The 22991-nt window shown below is 39.4% G+C and overlaps 1 protein-coding gene across 1 annotated transcript in view; it reads left to right on the top strand.

Moving 5' to 3' along the window:
- The window catches only part of LOC126282207 (modular serine protease-like), a 314749-nt gene that overhangs the window by 149915 nt on the left and 141843 nt on the right, over positions 1–22991 (top strand). The window contains exons 3-4 of the mRNA XM_049981753.1: positions 2930–3049; positions 19936–20121. Of these exons, the coding sequence (XP_049837710.1) occupies positions 2930–3049; positions 19936–20121 (306 nt within the window). The remainder of the gene's footprint in view (positions 1–2929; positions 3050–19935; positions 20122–22991) is intronic.

Raw genomic sequence — 22991 nt, forward strand, 5'->3', positions numbered from 1 at the left:
AGCTATTGACTAGAAAAAATGAATTTACTGAATTTGCTTTGTGATTTGGGTACCTACTTATTACATTTTGATTTTGTTTTTTTTTTATGAATAAAAATGCCTAGAAAATGGTAAAGTCTTTTTGATACATTAGACCAGCTAAGAAACTGCAGGATTTCAAGAATCCAAAAAGATCATCAAGTGAGACTTACAGCAGCTCAAGACATAATGTTTAACTTGCTCTTTGGAAACTCATCCTGAAAGTGAGGCAAAATGTGACTCTGATCAACAATTATCTTACTCTTGACTACATATTACAAATAAGAAGTAAGTTGTCTGGCCATAGATACTTAATGCTGCCCATGCAAAGCTGGGCGGGCTGCTAAATCTTTAGTCAGTAAAGGATATCAATTTCATAATTTAAAATGCTCTCGCTGTTACTAGATGATCATGTTAAATGAAATTTGTTTGTTGGAAAAAAATTCTTAGTACTGGTGAGTTACTCACATAAATGATATGCAATTAATGATTGTGTGGTAAATGTTGCAGCTGTGTAAAAAATGTGTTCCTGAGACTGTAGTTAGTAATTTATCACTGCTTTGTCATATTTCTTTACATACAAAGACTTCTACCACTGAAATTGTACAACAAATAAAGTTTTATAATATTACCTTTCAAACAGTAGTGCCTAACAATGTTATTTTGTAATTTTTAGCAGCTGCTCTGGAATGAACTATCTCCCTAGAAAGCTCAATAGTACAGCATGTCCAGCAAAGGAGTCCCTGATTTCAAAATTAAATATCTTGAAAACTAAGATCAATAGATGAGCACAAGAACAAGTATGTTTATTGTGAAAGCCATAAGAATTTTATACAGAAGTTTCAAAATAGTTTTGAAAGGCTACCAACAGAGAGTGCTGTATGCTATGCAGTTCATACAACATTAACATGTATAATTAAACTCATTCTCCAACAGCCTTTGCATCACATCACAATCTTTTCTAATGTCCACCACTCAAAGTGGTGGTGCAAATGAACAATGAAATTTTCCATCACATCATGTAGTCTCTTGACTCAGATGCCACACAGACTGCCAATTCAAGCTTGGCCACCAGGGTGGGGTGATTCCGGTAGACAGTGTATATAAATGTGTTCCACAAAAAGAGTCATAAGAAATCAGATCAGGTGAATATGGAGACCAATCCATGCCTGCACCAGTAAAGTTGCAGTAATACCATGCAGTGATTCTGTTCCTGAAGTATTCATCAAGAAAGTGAAACCTGTGTTTGATGAAGTGTGGTGGCTGGTTGATTCCCCAATGCTTGTGGCTGGTTGATTCCCCAATGCTTGTGGTGTGGTGACAAACTGTTCCGTAATTAGAATATAATGTTCACTAGTGATAGTTTTTCACATGAAATAAGAGCCATCAATGCCTCTGCTGCATACTTTAGGCCAAACAGTAACTCTGGGAGCATACAGTGTCTTTGCTTCACACAACTGGGGACATTTGGAACCCCAAAATTGCTAGTTTTGTTTATTCATGACTCTGTTATGATGGAAGTGTCATCTGAGACAGATGCCGCTAATATCGATCCCTCATTATCAGTATTTGTGAGAATCTGGTTCACAGTCAGCCCTCTGTCACACAGCTCGTACTGATACAGCCTGGTAGCTTTGTATTTTGAATGGAAATGTGTGAGGGCTGTGTCCCAGTATTTTCTGTATGCTGGAATACTTCAAACCAGTCTCTGCTTCAATTCTTCAGACAGATTTCCTTGTATAATACACTCTTTGTGGGACATCCACAACTATTGTTAAATTTTTAATGAGGAATAAATCCTCTCCCACTGTGTTTGACTACTCATTTATTTGGATAAAATCATAAACATAACTTGGGTTTCAGGATGTAAATGCCATCTGCAGTCACTTGAAAAAGAGATTTACATCCCAAAACAGAAGACTTGTCAATTACAACTTGAGCAGATTTACTCATTATGGAAAAAAAGGATTTCTGTGTATTTTGCTGAATAATTTGAGGATCAATGATTACATTTTCAGGAGTAACTACAGTTGGCCTAGGGCCAGCAGTCCATGCTGAATCATAAACCAACACTGTCTGTCCATTGGAATTTGGTGAAGAACTTACTGATGGTTTTCGCTTCAGGTCCTTCTGGAACTTTAAATGATGTTTGAAAACTGTACCTTGTATTTTAACTGGTGGTGTTCCAGTACCAGAAAAACATGTTGTTCAATGGAATACATAATTTCACCTTTTCCGTCAGTATGCTGACCACCTCACATGTTGCAATGGTAGAACCAACTACTCTGAGCTTCAGCATATGATTTGTGGGGAGTACTCATCGTGATTACTGTGACATCTGTTAGCAGCTTTTTGAACTATTTTGAAACTTCCATATAAAATGATTACAGCTTTTTATGATAAACATACCATTTGTTGCATCTATCAGTCATAGTTTTTGAGATATTTAATTTTGAAATCCAGGGCTTCTTCACTGGATGCCTTTTATGTGCAGTATTTTCATTATTTATTTGCATTTTCTGAGGATCACAATTGTAATCTTTGACTATAGCATGTGGCTAGGCAGGCCTATGGGTACATTTGATTTGTGAAAAATATCACAATGTGATTACTATTTATGTGATAGTCTTATGCTGCTGCTTTTTATGCACTGATTTAATAAAGTTCAAAATATATGTTAGAGACATTTCTCCTGCTCATATCATGTTTTTGGTTGTTGCTATTGTCACAAGAAATGTGTTCTTGTTAAGTAGTGAACTTATTTTGTTCTTTTTGTTTCTTATAACAACAAATGATGTTAATTAAAAAGTTATGTAACTTCTGAAATAAATTCTTATGGGTAATGCATATTTCGATTACATTAATCTACTGGTAAATATACTGTTCATTAATAAGTATTGCATTTTTTCAGAAAGAGCAAATTTCGGTGTAAAGATGAAGCCTGCATAAATAATGAATCTGTCTGTGATGGGGTTAGAGACTGTGCCGATGGCTCTGATGAAGACCAAGACTCATGCTTCAAGGTGTTGGTGTAAGCATCATTTATTGTAATTATTCCATCAATTTTCTTTGGTGATTCTTAACTTTTTTCAATATAAGCATATGCTTGAAAAATACATACTGTAAGATATATTGTATTAACTTTACATATAATTTTTCTCAGGAAAATAGAATGCAAATGGTTAGATATAATTTCAAAATGTGTTCATAATATGAAACAGAAATAAGAAATCACAGTACAATCTGCAAGTAAACTAAAGAGACAAGCAGGTGAGTTCCCACTCTCTCTACACAACTACATCACAAGGAGCTCCTATATGCTATTTTCCATTGTTATAGTGGCCCTTCTGCAGTATGCCTTTTAAATGGGATTGCTCACTTTCCAGCAAATGTCTTAACAAGTTATGGAATGCAGAAATTAGGAACTAATATAACTAAAGAAAAGAGCACACATAAACAGAATCCACATAAATCACCACACACTGCACTGCACTGAGAAACAGGACACTCACTCTTTATCATCCTGTATGGCAGGTAGAACACTCTTCACTCTTCACCCAACTCAAGTACTGGTTGTTTTTCATTTTACCAACAAACTATAACCTTAAATTTCTACTGCATTTGGGTAAAATCACAAGAAAGGAACCAACAGAGGCAGTGGGAGGTGAGTGAGGCTTGTGTTTGTAAACTGTTTGTGTTTCATAGTAAAGGAGAGAGAACTTTTACTACAACAGGCATTGCCCTTGGGGGAGGGGGGGGGGGGGGGGGGGGGGGGGGGGAAGGGGTCAATTTGCTCATGGAAGGCACACTTGGAAGAGTATTGAAGCACAGACTGAAGAGGAACTGGTTGTCTTCTGGGTTCTAGCTGCATATCACAGTGGAAAACACAGGCATATGGTGAGACTACAGCAAACATTTGTGCAATGTTGTACATAATGCATGTGTTGAGACTTGTGATCATATGTTCAACAGTTGCTATGAGCTGAAGTCAATGCTGAAAAGTATGTCATTTGTGTCATTTAGAAAAAAGCCACAAAATTCTCTAAAAATTGCAAATTACCAATCTCTGAGCTCCATCCTTTTTAATTGAGAAAGATTGCATAACTTAACTTGCACGTAAAAGTATCGTACCTGTGACAGAAAAATGAACAGAGTTGTAAGTGATAACAAGCAGTTAATGCAAATAGAGCAGGATCTGCATTCTGTAGACACACAGAACTTTAGCTATTTGTGGTGTTCCATGAACTTCACATGCTGTATATTGTGCAAAAGATCTGAGTTTGTATGGTGTTCAAAGCCTTGCTGTATATGACTTGAGGTTAACCAGCTTACACTATTCCAGTGATATTGGTTTTCTGTTAGACTAAATTCTGTGTAGATTTGAGCCATCAGCATTGAGCAGATGGAATATCAAATGTTGCAGAGAAACAGGATATTTATTTCATTATTTTTATTGGGATGAGACCTCTCTGAAAACAAAGAAAAGGAGATTTCAACCAGAAAAACACACTGGAGAGATGTACAGACAAACCACCTTGTAGTGGGGAATATGTGATGCACTTGTCATAGCAGACTTATATTAGGTTCACTCAGTCAAATGGATCTCTGCAAGTGTGGACAGTTACATACCTAGCTGTTTGTGAGACAAAATTCAGCTAAACAGTGGTTTTGGGAATCCTTTGGAGAACATGACCACATACATACCTAAGACACTGTGGGTATCAAGACATATAATAAAACATAACCAAATGCAAAAAGAAAAGTGTTAATAGAACAAATATGATCATTTGGAAGATGATATCATAATCATATGAGATTATGGCATGTGTTATACTTATAACACAGAAAACACCATTTACTTTCACTATGTAATATATTTATTGGCACAAGATAAATCAAAACACAAAGAAATAGTTTTCGACAATCACGGTAATTCTCATGACGAATATCTAACACCAATTAGTCAACAACCAAAGTAAGTAAAACGACGTACAAAAAAGAAAAGATGTTAATATTTTCTGTCAGTTCTGCCACAGAGCCGCCGCCCCCCCCCCCCCTCCCCCCCAGGAGCGCGGAGTGCATAGGAGGAGTGATGAGGAGTAAGTGATAAAGGGAAGGTAAACATTTAAGGCATGACATAATCTTGAAGTCTGAGAGGTGGCCATACGGTGCAGCCAGCACAGATGATAGCAATAGGAGTAGGAGGATTCAGGGAAGATGAAGGAGAAGTGGGAGTTACTCTTATAAATAAAACATTATTGGAGTCTACATAGGCTGAAATGTCATTTTGTGAAGTATCAGGAGCCACATTGAAGCACTGTAATAACTTAATGTCTTTCTGGTCAGATGGCACAGAATTGTTTTGAATTTCAAATAAAAAAAGAAAAGTGTCCACAACTTTTATTTTTATAGAGTCCACATCATAGTCACTCAAGTTCACTTGAAACAGTACTTCATTACTGCTGGCACTCGGAGGCGTGAAGTATAAAAGAGGGGCGCCTTGACTTGCAGAGAGTATTTGATTAGCTTGTGGAGAAGGGAGAGGACAGGCCTCTGAAGTTTCTTGCAAAACAAATTCATTATCGTGTGTGTAGGTGCTGTTAAGGATCCATGCTAGTTTCAAGCTCTCTATGGACACAACAGATGGTTTGTTCTTAAAGAGGATCATATAAGTATTTTCAGTGCGTGACACGACCCGGTATGGGCCAGTGTAGGGTGGAGCAAGGGGTGGACGCATGGCGTCTTCTCTAAGCATCACATAGTTACAAGAACTGAGGTGTGGGTGAATGAAAACTGGAGGGGTAGCATGCGATCGAGGTTGCGGAAAATGTAACTTGGTGATATGCTGTCGAACCTGTCATACCAACTCGGGAAGTTGATCCTTGGGAAGTAGCGGAGGATCATCAAGAAAATCCGCCAGAAGTGGGAGGTTTTCTCCGTATACCATCTCAGCAACTGACGCTTTAAGGTCTTCTTTGAAAACCGTCCTCAAACCTGAAAGGACCCAGGGGAGTGCCTCAGTCCAAGAGGAAGAATGACCCATGAGAGGGACCTTCAGGGTATGGTGCCATTGTTCTATTAGGCTGTTAGAGTGTGGGTGATAGGCTGCAGTTCTGAATTTGTAGATACCACACAGTTGACAGAGGCAGTTAAACAGATTAGATTCAATCTGTCTCCCCTGGACTGTGGTAAGTGAAGTAGGGCAATCAAAATGAGAAAGTCAATGGTGGACAAAAGTGTTAGCTACAGTGTTGGCCGTAATGTCCGCAATGGGGATAGCCTCAGTCCAACATGTGGTACGATCTATCATGGTCAGTAAGTAATGGAAGTTGTTAGATATTGGTAACGGGCTGACGATGCCAAATGGACATGATGGAATCTACCTGAGAGCACAGTAAATTTGCCTAATGGGGGCTTAGTGTGTTTGTGTATTTTGGCTCTCTGGCCAGGTATGCATGCTCTTGCCCACTGATTACAATCTCTTTTTACATTAGGCCAAACGTATCTCTCTGTAATAAGGCGCGTAGTCGCGCAAATACTCGGGTGAGCGAGATTGTGGATTGTGTCGAAAACGTCTTTCCTAAGAGCTTTAGGAACTATAGGACAAGGATGACCTGTTTTAATGTCACAATAGAAAGAGCAATCATCATTAGGGAAGGGAAGTAGAGCAATTTGTAAGGAAGTATCAGAGTCAGAGAGAAGGTGCTGTATTTCTGGGTCGGAAAGCTGGAGCTCGTGTAAGGGGTGAGGGTCATTAGCTGTCTTCAGGGAGGACAGGCATGACAGGTAGTCTGCTGCAACATTGTAATTACCCCTGATATACTGAAAGTCTGAAACATATTGTAATACCAAACCCATATGGCGAAACCTTCTGGGTAGTACATCTAATGCTGGTTTGTGGAGAGCCTCGACAAGGGGCTTGTGATCTGTGTAAACTGCCACAAGTCGGGCTTCAATATCTGTACGAAAGTACTTTACGGCCTCATAAATGGCGTAAAGTTCATGATGCAGACCACTTTCTTTGTGTTTCGGTGAGCTTTTTTAAAAAGAAATGCAGAGGTGTAGTACCTGTTGGTAGGGTCAGGGTGAGGGTGAGACAGGGTAATAGCGTTCACCAAGGCATCCTTAAACGAGTCGAAGGCTCACTGCATGGTCTGATCCCATTCTATGTGTCTGTCACCTGTGGTATTCTTTCCCTTTAAGGGCTCAGTGAGACGGGCTTGAAGAGATCCTGCATGTGGAATGTGGAGTCTAAAAAAATTTACCATTCCGAGGTATCTATGTAACTCTTTATAGGTTTGAGGGAGGGGAAGGTCAAGTATTTGTTGTACTCTATCTGAGGTGGGATGAATGCCCTCATTATTGAGCAAATGTCCCAGGAAAATAACCATTCTCCAGTTGGGATTTGTCATGATTAATCTCAACTCTGCATCATTCCAATCTATCAAAAACCTGTTGGAGGTGTTGTTTGTGTTCCTCGGCAGTTGTGGAGAAAATAATAATGTCGTCTAGGTAGGCATAGCAAAAATTAAGGCCATGTAGAATGGTGTCAATGAATCTTTGCCAGGTCTGGGCGACATTCTTCAATCCATAAGCCATACCTTCTGGGTGCATCGGACTCTGATGGTTGCCTTTTTGTAGTCTAACACAGAGAAAAAATTGGCAACGAACATGGATTGTGAAAAAGCGTGGAGGTGTGGGACAGGGTAGTTATCAAGTATTGTTATGGCATTCAAATGCCTATAGTCTCCACAGAGTCAAAAGGAATTGTCCTTTTTGGAAACAACATGTATTGGGGAGGACCATACACTGTCCAAGGGGCAGACTATACCGAAGCGTAAAAGTTCATTAATACATTCTTTGGCAGCAGTAAGTTTTTTTGCATTGAGGTATCGGGGGTGAGAACGGACAGGCGGTCCCTCAGTTGTGTTAAGCCTGTGACAGATGCCCCTAGTAATGGCCTTGATTTTGTGAATAGGTGTGGCCAAAATACGTGGAGGGATGCAGGAAGGAGCCACGTTATCATTGGTGCGCTGTAAGTGCGAAAGGGAACTAACCTGAAATACGTTATCATTGAACGGTAGTTCAGTGAAAGCTGCAGTGTTGTCCGCGGAGCTGCGCTGTGCGACAGCCGGCGGGGTTCCATTGACTATGGTGTTACTGCATGAAGGAATCGTTGCCCGGCGTTGCCTGTAACAGCTGTCGACTCTGTGTTTTGATGAAAGGCGGATGGTGAAGCGCAGGGTGTGTAACTAAGTTAACTACAGCAGCTTTGACCTCCTCAGATAGAATAGAAACTGTCTATTTGTCTTGTTGACAGGACGTATTCGAGCTGCATTCTGTCAGCGTGGGTGGGGAAAATCCCGCCAAAAATTTTTGTTTAAAATCTACTGAACAGACGGCACGTGTAATTAAGTCCAAAGAAAAGTTATGAGCATTAAAGAAGTCCAATGCAAACACTGGATCATTGATTTCTACTACCGAAAATGTCCATTCATAATTATGTGTATAATCGAAGTAAATGCGAAGTTGCGTTACACCATATACCTTTAATGAGGAATTGTTGGCTGCTCTGATTTGGTGAAGCGAATGCGTGATTGTAGAAGTGACCATTGAATGTGGAATGACACTCACACTGACACCAGTGTCCACTAAAAACCATTTCTGAGAAGCTATATCCTGGATATACAAAAGTCCGAGAGAATAATTCGGAAGTACTAGACTGTGATCTGTTAGGCGACTTGACGTCACAGTGCGGACCGGTGCACCTATAGCAGCCTGGCGTGTGTGTTTGGGTGCATTGCACAGGGTGAGTGGCAATTCCTGGCTGTATTACCATAAATGGAGTGATACCAGCACAGAGGATAAACTTGTTGATCCTGTGTTGTTATGGGGTGAAGGACGTCGCCTGAAGCTGTGGTATGGGATCTGGTGCTCAACCAGTGTACTCTGTCTGATGGTTTGGAAAGATCGGCCTCTGCCACGCAGGGGGGGCATAATATTGAGGGGGGCACATGTAGAAAACTTTCTTCGGTTGATTATCTTATATGCGGCATCAGCCAGCAATAATATTGCTTGTAGAGGTTCCTGATCGTGTGATAGGAGCTGCAGTTAGATAACTTGCGGCAGCTTTGCAGCCCAGAAAGAAAGTAAATCTTCATCTGACATAGTTTTGCTATAAAAGACTGCTCTGATACGCTGCCACAGTTGTGAAGGAGTCAAGTCTTTGAGATGTACATCTTGCAGTATGTATAAAACAGACTCTTGCGTAGTCTTAGTTAGACGTTCGCAGATCTGTTGTTTTGCCAGTGTGTAACGACTTGCGGAGGCCGCCGACAGCACTAAGCCCTGTACCCACTCAGCATGGTTGTCTAGGGCATTAATAAGCGCAATAAATTTAGCACGATCTGAATCAATGTTTAGAGCGGTGAATGTGGTCTCTACTAAAATAAACCACGTATGCTGATTGTCCATTGTGAACCTTGGTAATTTAGGAATTTTCTCACTCTTGTGTTGTGGATGTAACAGATTTGATAGCACAGCAGACAGGAGTGGTGGAGTGTTTATGAAGCTGTCACTCGTGGCGTTCACGGCGGCTGGTTTAAACACGGCTGGCGCGGGAGATGCGGCAGGCGCAGCTGGGGCTGCGGAAACAATCGGGGCGCGGGATGACTGCCCAACCAGTAATTGTTGTCACTTAAATTTGTACTCATCTGTTTTTGTAGTGAGTCTTGTAGTGGGTAGGGAGAGAATGTGTCCCAAACCGATTTATCAGCAATATATGGGGAGCTCTAAGTGATTTGTGGGCTCGAAAAGTCTGTGAGGTTCCTAGTGTTGCGGCACTGTTGCACACTACATGTCACAAGTGGTTGTACATACGACGCACTGTGAGTCACAAATTTAGGCACAGCACTCATGATTGGTTTGTTATAGATGAACGTAGAAAAAGATTTCATAGCAGGTGACATCACTGACTATGTTGAAAGAGTCCACAACTTCATTGTTGATGACGGAGAAAACTCCACGGTGTTGTACTTATCTTCCAATTTTATCCCAGTTGTTGGTGGTGTTGTGCATAGGAAACCATGGAAAGGCTGTGTAGAAGCACCATTAGTATCATGTTGTAGTCCGAAAGGAACGATGTGGAGATGTCGAAGTAAACGGCCACATTGTCGAATCGGACGTATGTTGCACATCGGAGGTCACCAGTATGGCATGTGTTATAAGTATAACACAGAAAACACCATTTACTTTCACTATGTAATATTTTTATTGGCACAAGATAAACCAAAACACAAAGAAATAGTTTTCGACAATCACGGTAACCGTCATGATGAATGTCTCACACCAACTAGTCAACAACGAAAGTAAGTGAAACAAAGTACAAAAAAGCAAAGATATAAATATTTTCTGGCAGTTCTGCCACAAGATGAAGTAAGTCCCAGAACTGGTACCTGTATTATATTTGAAAATCAGATGAACTGTTTGCAAGAACTCCGCAACCAGTTGAAATACTATCAACCCACGTATTTTCCATTAAAACAGTATTGACCCATCATGAAACATAGATATTGATTAGACATAGGGTATTTAAATACTCAGTAAAATAACAAATGCTTTATATCATTAATTTCACAAAGATCATCAAATTTGAATTTGTAAAGATGATCGACATAAATTAACTAGAAGGTCCATAATAAAGCAAAAGGCAGACAGTGGATTGGGACTGGAGGAAACAATAGCTTTCACATACTTTTGGTTCACAAATGTTGCTGTAATGTACATATTATAACATTACAAACTACCAGTGCCACAGCAGAAATTATAGTTTATAGTTTTGTGTTTAGCTTCTTTAAAGTTATATGAACAAAGTGTTTCACTGGTTTTATGAAATTGATAGTTGTAAGTTAATAAAGTAAAAATAATACTCATCTTTCATCTAAATTGTCATGCCAACAATGGGGGTTGCAGTCTCTTCACTACAGTTTCTATCTATTTGGGTTTTTAGTATGTGGTACATAGGATGATATTCTAAACAAATTCTTGCACACACATATTTTAAAAGATATAGTTCCCCCTGTTTATGGCTGGTTGCAGTACCAACATAGCAAGGTCATAGAGGGTAGTGTTACATGGCTTGAGTCATCCAGACTGTTGTGCCTATACTTATATACACATATTCTGTAGACTAATGCCTTGTTGATGCAACCACTCTCTTCTCTCATTGGCTATTCATTTCAGTTTTATGTAGTTATCATATCTGATCCTCTTCTAGGTGGCTTCCAAATACTTCATCCTAGGCTGTCCTCTTCCTTTCATTCCAGGCACTCCCCTTTCAAAAATGTTATTGATGAATATTTTATGTCTTATGAAAAGTTCAGCAATTTTTTTTTCCATTTCCCTTAATAATCTTCTCTCTTCTTTGACTTCCTTTAAGACTTCCAGGTTGATTTTTCTATCCATCCAGAACAAATCTAGCCATTTTCCACCATATCCACATTTAAGGAACTTAAAGTTTATGTCTGTGTACATTAAGTCTGTGAACACTTTCAATTATTTATTGCATAAGAACTAACCCCTCCTCCCCTTGAACCATAGACCTTGCAGTTGGTGGGGAGGCTTGAGTGCCTCCGCAACACAGATAGCCGTACTGTAGGTGCAACCACAATGGAGGGGTATCTGTTGAGAGGCCAGACAAATGCATGGTTCTTGAAGAGGGGCAGCGCCCTATTCAGTAGTTGCAGGGGCAACAGCCTGGATGATTGACTGATCTGGCCTTGTAACACTAACCAAAACGGCCTTGCTGTGCTGGTACTGCGAACAGCTGAAAGCAAGGGGAAACTATGGCTGTAATTTTTCCTGAGGGCATGCAGCTCTGCTGTATGGATAAATGATGATGGTATCCTCTTGGGTAGAATATTCCGGAGATAAAATAGTCCCCCATTCAGGTCTCTGGGTGAGATTACTCAGGAGGACGTTGTTACCAGGAGAAAGAAAACTGGCATCCTACGGATCAGGGCTTGGAATGTCAGATCCCTTAATTGGGCAGGTAGGTTAGAAAATTTAAAAAGGGAAATGGACAGGTTAAAGTTGGATATAGTGGGAATTAGTGAAGTTTGGTGGCAGGAGGAACAATACATTTGGTCAGGTGAATACAGGCTTATAAATACAAAATCACATAGGGGTAAGGCAAGAGTAGATTTAATAATGAATAAAACAATAGGAATGTGGGTAAGCACCTACAAACAGCACAGCGAACTCATTGTTGTGGCCAAGATAGACACAAAGTCCACACCTACGACAGCAGTACAAGTCTATAAGCCAACTAGCTCGGCAGATGATGAAGAAATTGAAGAAATGTATGATGAAATAAAAGAAATTATTCAGATAGTGATGGGAGATGAAAATTTAATAGTCACGGGTGACTGGAATTCGAGAGTAGGAAAAGGGAGAGAAGGAAATGTAATAGGTGAATATGGAGGATGTCTCCCGAAGTTGGAGACGAAACGTCAGGAGAGAGTTTTATACTTCGACCATGGCCCATCAGCCCGGAAGTTTTATGTGAAGAAAATACCAGCCGTGAAAGCTTACATTGTATGATCAGGTTTCAGATAGATTATCTAATGGTAAGACAGAGATTTAGGAACCAGGTTTTAAATTGTAAGACATTTCCAGGGGTACATGTGGACTCTGACCACAATCTATTGGTTATGAATTGTAGATTAAAACTGAAGAAACTGCAAAAAGGTGGGAATTTAAGGAGGTGGGACCTGGATAAACTGACTAAACCAGAGGTTGTACAGAGTTTCAGGGAGAGCATAAGGGAAAAATTGACAAGAATGGGGGAAAGGAATAAAGTAGAAGAAGAATGGGTAGCTTTGAGGGATTAAGTAGTGAAGGCAGCAGGGGATCAAGTAGGTAAAAAGACAAGGGCTAGTAGAAATCCTTGGGTAACAGAAGAAATATTGAATTTAATTGACAAAATGAGAAATAATAAAAATGCAGTAAATGAAGCAGGCAAAAAGGAATACAAAGGTCTCAAAAATGAGTTCGACAGGAAGTGCAAAATGGCTAAGCAGGCATGACTAGAGGACAAATGTAAGGACGTGGAGGCTTATCTCACTAGGGGTAAGATATATACTACCTACAGGAAAATTAAAGAGACCTTTGGAGAAAAGAGAACGACTTGTATGAATATCAAGAGCTCAGATGGAAACCCAGTTCTAAGCAAAGAAGGGAAAGCAGAAAGGCGGAAGGAGTATATAGCGTGCCTATACAACGGAGATGTACTTGAGGGCAATGTTATAGAAATGGAAGAGGATGTAGATGAAGATGAAATGGGAGATATGATACTGCGTGAAGTGTTTGACAGAGCACTTGAAGACCTAAGTCGAAACAGGGGTAGATAACATTCCATTAGAACTTCTGACAGCCTTGGGAGAGCCAGTCCTGACAAAACTCTACCATCTGGTGAGATGTATGAGACAGGCAAAATACCCTCAGGCTTCAAGAAGAATATAATAAATCTAATCCCAAAGAAAGCAGGTGTTGACAGATGTGAAAATTACCGAACTATCAGTTTAATAAGTCACAGCTGCAAAATACTAACGTGAATTCTTTACAAATGAATGGAAAAACTGGTAGAAGCTGACCTTGGGGAAGATCAGTTTGGATTCTGTAGAAATATGGGAACACGTGAGGCAATACTGACCCTATGACTTATTTTAGAAGCTAGATTAAGGATAGGCAAACCTACATTTCTATCATTTGTAGACTCAGAAAAAGCTTTTGACAATGTTGATTGGAATACTCTCTTTCAAATCTGAAGGTGGCAGGGGTAAAATACAGGGAGTGAAAGGCTATTTACAATTTGTATAGAAACCAAGTGGCAGTTATAAGAGTTGAGGGGCATGAAAGAGAAGCAGTGGTTGGGAAGGGAGTGAGACAGGGTTGTAGCCTCTCCCCGATGTTCAATCTGTTTATTGAGCAAGCAGTAAAGGAAACAAAAGAAAAATTCAGAGTAGGTATTAAAATTCATGGAGAAGAAATCAAAACTTTAAGGTTCACTGATGACATTGTAATTCTGTCAGAAAGGACTTGGAAGAGCAGTTGAACGGAATGGACAGTGTCTTGAAAGGAGGATATAAGATGAACATCAACAAAAGCAAAATGAGGATAATGTAATGTAGTTGAATTAAGTCGGGTGATGCTGAGGGAATTAGATTAGAAAATGAGACACTTATAGTAGTAAAGGAGTTTTGCTTTTTGGGGAGCAAAATAACTGATGATCATCGAAGTAGAGATATAAAATGTAGACTGGCAATGGCAAGGAAAGCATTTCTGAAGAAGAGAAATTTGTTATCATCGAGTATAGATTTAAGTGTCAGGAAGTTGTTTCTGAAAGTATATGAATGGAGTGTAGCCCTGTATGGAAGTAAGACATGGACAATAAATAGTTTGCACAAGAAGAGAAAAGAAGCTTTCGAAATGTGATGCTACAGAAGAATGTCCAAGATTAGATTGGTAGATCACATAACTAATGAGGAGGTACTGAGTGGGGAGAAGAGGAATTTGTGGCACAATTTGAACAGAAGAAGGGACTGGTTGGTAGTACATGTTCTGAGACATCAAGGGATTACCAATTTAGTATTGGAGGGCAGTGTGGAGGGTAAAAATCATAGAGGGAGACCAAGAGATGAATACACTAAGCAGATTCAGAGGGATGTAGGCTGCAGTACGTACTGGGAGATGAAGAAGCTTGCACAGGATAGAGTAGCATGGAGAGCTGAATCAAACCAGTAGATCACTTACCAGTGGTAAGTGCGAAAAGCAATAATGTCTCTGTCAACAAAACTTTCAAGTCCAGGAACACTTGGTACTCCAGTACCTCCTCGAACAATGGCAACAGTAAACCATCCGTTACCATGACCAAACGTATCATTTATATCTAAACTAAAATTAAGTCTACAACCGACGAAAACAGCAGGACCATCCAGCAGAGCTTGTGCAGCGACAGACTTAACTGGAATACGATTCTTCTTGTCTCCAGCTGTTGTAGCAAACTCGATGTTCTTGATGGTCTTGTAGACTGTTTGTTTAGAACGGCGGCGATATCTTCTGTAAGGCATCTTGGCAGCGTTCAATGCAGTTGCCTGTGCAGCAGCAACAGCGCGACGTAGCCGCTGCGCGGCTCTCGCTCGCTTATATACATGTCCAAACACACGTGACCTTGATTCGGACTTAGAATATTTCTGCCGGCTGGCAGCGGTTGTAGACTTAATTTTAGTTTAGATATAAATGATACGTTTGGTCATGGTAACGGATGGTTTACTGTTGCCATTGTTCGAGGAGGTACTGGAGTACCAAGTGTTCCTGGACTTGAAAGTTTTGTTGACAGAGGCATTATTGCTTTTCGCACTTACCATATTTCTGAATTAGCTAATAAGGATTTTGGTAAATCTGCATATGTTTCTCCTTCTTCCTTGTCATTGTATACTCGTAACAGGAGGAAAATATCTGTTAACGAATCTGTATTCATTTGGGTTAAAGGCAAAGGTGTATGTGAATATGTAAAATTTGTTGGTGATTGTGATTGGTAGATCACATAACTCATGAGGAGGTACTGAGTGGGGAGAAGAGGAATTTGTGGCACAATTTGAACAGAAGAAGGGAATGGTTGGTAGTACATGTTCTGAGACATCAAGGGATCACCAATTTAGTATTGGAGGGCAGTGTGGAGGGTAAAAATCATAGAGGGAGACCAAGAGATGAATACACTAAGCAGATTCAGAGGGATGTAGGCTGCAGTACGTACTGGGAGATGAAGAAGCTTGCACAGGATAGAGTAGCATGGAGAGCTGAATCAAACCAGTCTCAGGATTGAAGAACACAACAAGAAGAACTAAACATTGTACAGATGTAATACATATTGCATTTTGAAGAGAAACTCTGAAAGTTTTTTTTACAAACATTCGATATGCGAACCATGAGTGACTCAGCATACGTCAATACGATAATTGAATTCTTGCCATACCCATTCCAGCATGGCATCGTTGACTGTGGCATTTGCTTCCTGTATTCTCTCCTGGAGCTCTGCTACATCATGTGGTATATACACCAGATCTTTAATGTGTCCCCACAGAAAAAAGTCATACGGAGTGAGATCTGGTGATCAGGAAGTCCATTTCAGCTGTCCCCTTATGCAGCACGGCCATGTTTGCGGCTAATGCTGACTATTGCCAAATTACTAAACTACACTGTGGCTGTATGCATGAGGAAAGAAAAAAAAAAAAAAGAAAACTTTCAGGGTTTCTCTTCAATATGACATATGTATGATATCTTTACAATGTTTGGTTCTTGTGCAATAAATAATTGAAAGTGTTCCCGGAATTCATGTGCACCCTGTACTGAGATAATAGACACCCTGGTCCAACTCCTTTTCTACTGTGGTATCTTCCTCTACCTTATTGATGTCCATTTTTGTGCTTTGGTTTTGATGCAGTTGACTAATAATACTTACATCGTTTCAGTCAAGTCCTGTCTTTTTTTTTTTTTTTTTTTTTTTTTTTTCACCATAGTTCTAAAGAGTAGTTGCCAGTTCACATTGTCAAAAGCTTATTCTAAGTCAATGAATGTAAGATAAGGTCTTATGCTCTTACCTTCCTTCTCACCAATTGCATGTGCAAGGCCAAATTACTTCTCTTGCTCCTCTGCCATCTCTGAATCAAAATTGGTCTTCTCCAATATACTTATCTACTTTTCCTTGTATTCTGCTTTTAACTGTAGTAATTAGTATTTGGGAGGCAACTGATAACATTGATAGTGTTCTATAACTGGTGTAGTTGCTTTGGTGCCTTTCCTGTTTTAGGTACAGTCATAATAAGCATTTTGTGAAGTTTTCTGGCATGATTTCTCTTTTGTAGCAGTCATTTATTTGAATAATTGGTGTTTCATTTTATTACATAAATTTTTCACCGACTCTGCAGGGATGCCATCAACACTGCTCTTCTTTGACACACTAAAGGGCATCATCAAATTCATGTCTCATGATTATAGGACCTTGCATTTCTCTTTCAAACTCATTGATGTCTTCAATTAGATTATTTTCATCATCATATTTCTTGTCATTGTACTGTTCTTCTACATATTCTTTACAATGAACTCATATCTCATCATTGTCTGTCAGTGTGTGGAGGCTGTGGGAGGTTGCGATTGGCTCATGTTTGACAGCTAGCAATCAGCTGATTGCAAAATGTCAGCTGCGACAGCCACAAGAAGTGTTGGCAGTTGACTGCTCTTTGCTGATGCACAAATGTTCCACACAATGAACTTTTTGTTGCTTCTTACATTTTTACTTTTGGTCAGTTGTTGATGGAGACTGTAGGGTTAATACTGGTTACACTTAACTGAACATTTTTTTTTCTTTTACAGTTTTAGAAGTATGCCACACTATGTGTCATTAGAAGTAAAGTGTTGAGATTAATTATGTATGCAGTCTTCTTCTGTATATAAACACAATATTGATTCACTGGTCATGCACTTCAAATCAATGCCAGTGACAAGTGATATCCCTTTGTTTATTTTTTACTACTATAGATTTTGTTCTAGGTTTACATTGAAGAACTTTGACTTTCTCATAAAGTTGATCTTGTCTTCCTTTTTTATGACCTCCTTCCATCTCTTTACTAGAGATTTTATCCCATTTCTCTTTCTCTTGATGTCCTCCCTGAGCTTATTCCATTCCTGAATTGGGTTTGGAATTTCTTCTGTCATTAAAGAATTTCTGGGCTCCATCTTCCTTTTCCCCAAAAACCGTCATTTTATTCCAGTGCATCGGCTCATCACTTCCATTATATATTTTATTGGTTCTTTCTTCAAAAGCTATATTTGTTTCTCTTCTTTCCATCCTTCTACTCTCATTTCTTTTCCACAGCTCTCTTGGCTCTTTTAGATATATTGTGGCACTTGGCCAACACAAGTTTATAGTCACTATCAGTGTCTGGACCTGATTAGCTGTTACATGATTTTATCTTGTTCCTACACCATTGCTTCATTAGTGTATAATCTAACTGAAATGGTCTTTTGTTTGGCACCTTCTATGTGTACTTTCTTCTAAGAGGAATTTCAAATGACATGTTTGTAGCGAATATATCATTTTGATTGCTGAAATCTACCAAATGTTTCATTTGTTTTCCCCAAGCCCAACTTCCTTCTATCTTTTTGCCTGTATGGGATCCCACTACCACATTAAAATGTCCATTATTGCAACACTGTCTTTTCCTTTAGTTACAGTTCTTCAGTATCATCTCACACAATCCACACTTCTTCCAAGTCATGAGCTAGTTTTGGGAAATACGTCTGAATTATTACCAAGTACACAAGCGTACTATTTATTTTTACCATCATTAACTGGCTACTGACATAAGTATTGCAAAGATTACTTGACCATTTTCCTCCTGTTATAGTTGCCACTCCATGTTTTGCTGTGTTCTCACCACCACTATAAATTATTCTAAACTTGTAACTGTACAAATCCCTATTTCCTTCCTGTCTTGTCTCACATAGACCTAATACACCTCTCTTATTCTTCCTCATGTGGTCTTTCACTTCATCCAGTTTTCCTGCTTTTAATAGCATTCATGCAGTCTGCACTCCCTTCTTCTTGATAATATCTTGAGAAGCTCGCTACCTGTCCTGCCACATTGAGGGTTCCAAAACCCAAGATCAGTAACTGATTCCCCATTGCTGTCAACTTCCATTGTTGTATTTTACATCTTCAATAGAGTTGTTCCCTTTTGCCTTCCCCATTCTATGCTACTGACTGAGATGCATCAGTTCCTCTGCATTCACGTATCCTGACCTTGATTTGCTTATCCATCCTCTCAGGAAGCTGTTGCGTTTGACATAAACGAGGGGAGGCACACTTAGACTAGTGGCCACTCTGTCCCCTATTAGTCTCCTTTTATGACAGGCAGAGGTTATCATGGGTGAATTTTAACCCACAACCAACACAGGTATGTCGCCTTGCAATTACCAAAAAGACTGCTCTGCTGCCCCTCTTCAGGAATCACAGATTTGTATGGTCTCTATGCAGATATCCCTCCATTGTGGTTACACATATAGTGCAGTTATTTGTATAATTGAAGGATGCAACAACCTTCCCCTCCCAACCCTCCCTCCCCCCCTCTCCCTCATTGAAGTCCATGTTTCTAGTTCACTAATGGGCAAGAAAAAAGACCCAGTTACACTTTCAGTGATCAGTTGCTTACTACTGTTGTAGATAAATGGAAGCTGTCATAAAGATCTTACAACAAGGAAAAGGAATTCAGCAATCAATCACAAATCCAACCTATATTTTTATTGCAGATCTAGAGTTTGCCTATTGCATAGCTATCTTCAGTGCATTTGAATCAAGTCCATAGATTTGTTAAGCTTTTGACAACACATATTACCATAAGATTTTAAGGCATACCTGACCAGACAACATGTATTGTCAAAAACTTAACAAGTTTATATGACTCGATTTAAAACCAGTGAAGATAGCAATGCAATAGGTAAAATATAGATCTGCAATAAAAATACAGGTTGGATCTGCAACTGATTGCCGAGTTCCTTTTCCTTTTTTGAAAATGTATTACAGTCACTGTGGACAATTGTTCCGTTGAAATCAAACTTTGATAAAGATCTTAATAATTTATCCAAATATGAAGACACAAGACAACTGAATGTACATGTCATAACATAAAGCACTACTATACAATTTCAGTGAAATGTGGAGATACTAAATCACATGCAAAAATGAACTTCTGTGTTTGTGATGTATTACAGATTGCTTATTTGGCATAAAAATACTGATTATTTTTCTCTGGCATTTAGAAATCATTCTTGCACTTAACATATTTTTTTATGTTGGAACAGGCCTGCAGTTACTAATTTCATTGCAAGTGATGTGCTACAGCCTTCAGTTTCTTGTACAGAAGAAAAGTTCCAGTGTCCCACAGGAGAATGTATTAATTCTCAACTGAAATGTAATGGCAGAAATGACTGTCCGGACGGTGCTGATGAACGTCTTCCAGAATGCCGATCTAAAATTCCCAGCTGCAAGTAAGTATAGTATTTAAATATTATTCATTTACCATCACTGAGCAAATATTCTAGGCAGAAAAGCTGGTTATTTTAGCGTCCCAGCTAAGGTTCTAAACAGGGTGCTTAAAAAAAGAAGTGCATCAAATTTTTACAAGATAAAACTAGGAAAAAGGTTATATGCACACTTATGTTCAGATAAACAGATAACCTTAAAAGACTAGAGATAGGATGTTCATGTTCACAGGACTTGTACATTAGTGTTTTTGTAGAAATAATTAACATTTGAACTATGTTGGCCCACAGGTCCTAAGTCAAAATTGAAATTGTGGCACAACACCACCTACCATTAAAATTTGGCGTAGCTCCTATAGTTCCTATGAACTGAAGGTAATGGATCAGTGTGACTTGAGCAGACATACTGGATGCCTCACAGACATTCACAAACTGTACCATCAAACCAGTGAGTCTGAAGAGGGCATATTATTGGCATGAGAAAATGTGATGCTACCATCTGGAAAATGATGCTCGTGTGCAATGTAGTGTTTCGGCAGTGCAACGGGTGTGTGCAGAATGGTTCACGGAAGGCTGTAGAACACGATGAGATGGGTCAGGTCATCACCCCCCCCCCCCCCCCCCCCCCAAGAAGACTGACACCTTATCTGAATCGTGTTGTAGGACATATCTGCATCCTCCTTTACTCAGGCACAGCAGTGGAACCATATAACACAACATACACTATCGGGGCTGACAGTCCGTTGCCGTTCATAACAGCATGGCTTACATGCATGTTGTCCACCTCTTCACCCACCTTTGAAAAATGTGCAGAAAGATGTATGGAACGACGTCACTGGGAACCAGAATGGCATCAGATAATGTTTTCAGACAAATCCAGATTTTGTTTGTGTGAAAATGATGGCCACATTTTGGTTTGATACATACTGGGGGAGTTGCATCACAGTGATTGCATTCACACAAGACATGCAGCACCAGCTCAACACCTTATGGTGTGGGAGGCTATTAGGTACAACCACAAGCCACAGTTGATATGTGTCCAGGGCACTGTGATCAGCGTGACCTACATGAGTGATCACATGCTGAACTCAAATGCTGTTCATTTCTGCAGAATGTACTAATGTACATGTCCTGTGAATATTTATGTCCCATCTCTAGTCATTCAAGATGCTCTGTTTTTTTTGAAAATGTGTGTGTGTGTGTGTGTGTGTGTGTGTGTGTGTGTGTGTGTGTGTGTGTGTGTTCACTGTTTAGAAATTGTGCTGACACAAGAACAAGATCAGTGAGTGTCTTCATGGGGTATGAACAATGTAAAAAGGGAAATACAGTCCCATTATTACATCTGGCAGACTCAGTATTCTGCTATGGTCAAACCAGTGGTGTTAATTGACAGTCCTACATTGCTTATGCCAAATCGTGTCATCAATGACATATTTTGTCGAAAAAAAGTGTCTGCATGCTTTCATCAACCGGAGATGCAGGGTCATTTCTGATTATGACAAAAAAATCACAGTAGACCTCACACAGTTGGTGGACCAGAAATGAGGAGTGAGTGTTTTGAAGAGTAGATGATGATTCTGAAGTAAGTGTGCAAAGAACTGGTGCCGATAAGATTATAAACCACATTCCTATGTGGTCAGTTCTGCACACATAGTTACTGTACCCACTCAGTGTGAGCAAGCCCTCAGGTTGCAAGACCACCTCATCATGCCATATTACAGTTCTGCCAATGGATTCGAAAGAGGAGTGCTGAAGATCTGTAGTTCACAGCTTGCATTTTAATACATGAAACAGGATTCACATGAGGTGGGATAGTAGACTACCACAGTAATCACATGTTGACAGATGCAAATCCCTCAGCAATCATAAGCAGTGCAAAAGTTTTGTTTTAGCATTGGTGGATAGGATACTACTTATAAACACCCTGTATATAGCACTAAACAATCTCTCTGATTTTGTAAAGTGCAAAACATTCTTAATTCTGAGAATGATCTGAGGACAGATTGGAGTATTATTAATCATGGAATGCATCAATTTTGCTGTGCTACTGATACTGAATTCCCAGATGGTAGTAGCAGCAGACAGATGATATGGAATTAAAATCATTGGCTACTAAATTTAAAGAATTCTTCCTAACAATAGCTGAAACCACAGGGACAAAAAGTTGTTTGTCAACAGCAGAACCAATAAACATAATTATAGAGGAAGTTTACCATCAGACATCAGTTTTGCCAACTCATTTGTTAGAGAGATGACAAAGATCATTAGGTCACTAAAAAAGTAGAAATAATTTTGGCTGTGATAGTATCACAGCTTAAGTACTAAAATCATGTGCTGACTCAGTAGCACCAACCGTGAATTACCTATATAATCGATCAATGCACCAAGGAATATTTCCTAAAAGACTGAAATATGCAGCACCCAGTAGTAACACAAATATATGTAAGAGTAATTAAGTTACTGAACTCTAATTATAAGCCAATTTCGCTCATTCTTGTTAGCTTACCAGAGGATACTGAACCATATTTCTGAAAATAACCTTGAAATGGCAGATACGTTCGTCTATGTGAAGGCTTTTGCATAGTTTCACAAATTCAGTTGTAGTAGAATTGAACAACAAAATCTACCCTGTTGGAATTTTCTGTTATCTTTACAAGGACTTTAAATGTGTAGATCACAAAACTGTACTATGGGAACTAAAATGGTACGGAATTAAAGGTCTTCGTCTTGCACAAATGGAATCTTATTTTAACAGTAGAAAACAGAGGATCATTAAAAATGACCCCTATGACAGGAATGAGACTGAATTCAAAGTGAGGAAACATTAAATTTATGTACCACAAGGTTTGAAGCTTGACCCACCCCTGATCTTAGTC

Source organism: Schistocerca gregaria, chromosome 7 (genome assembly GCF_023897955.1).
Source record: "Schistocerca gregaria isolate iqSchGreg1 chromosome 7, iqSchGreg1.2, whole genome shotgun sequence".
Classification (NCBI taxonomy): Eukaryota; Metazoa; Arthropoda; class Insecta; order Orthoptera; family Acrididae; genus Schistocerca; species Schistocerca gregaria.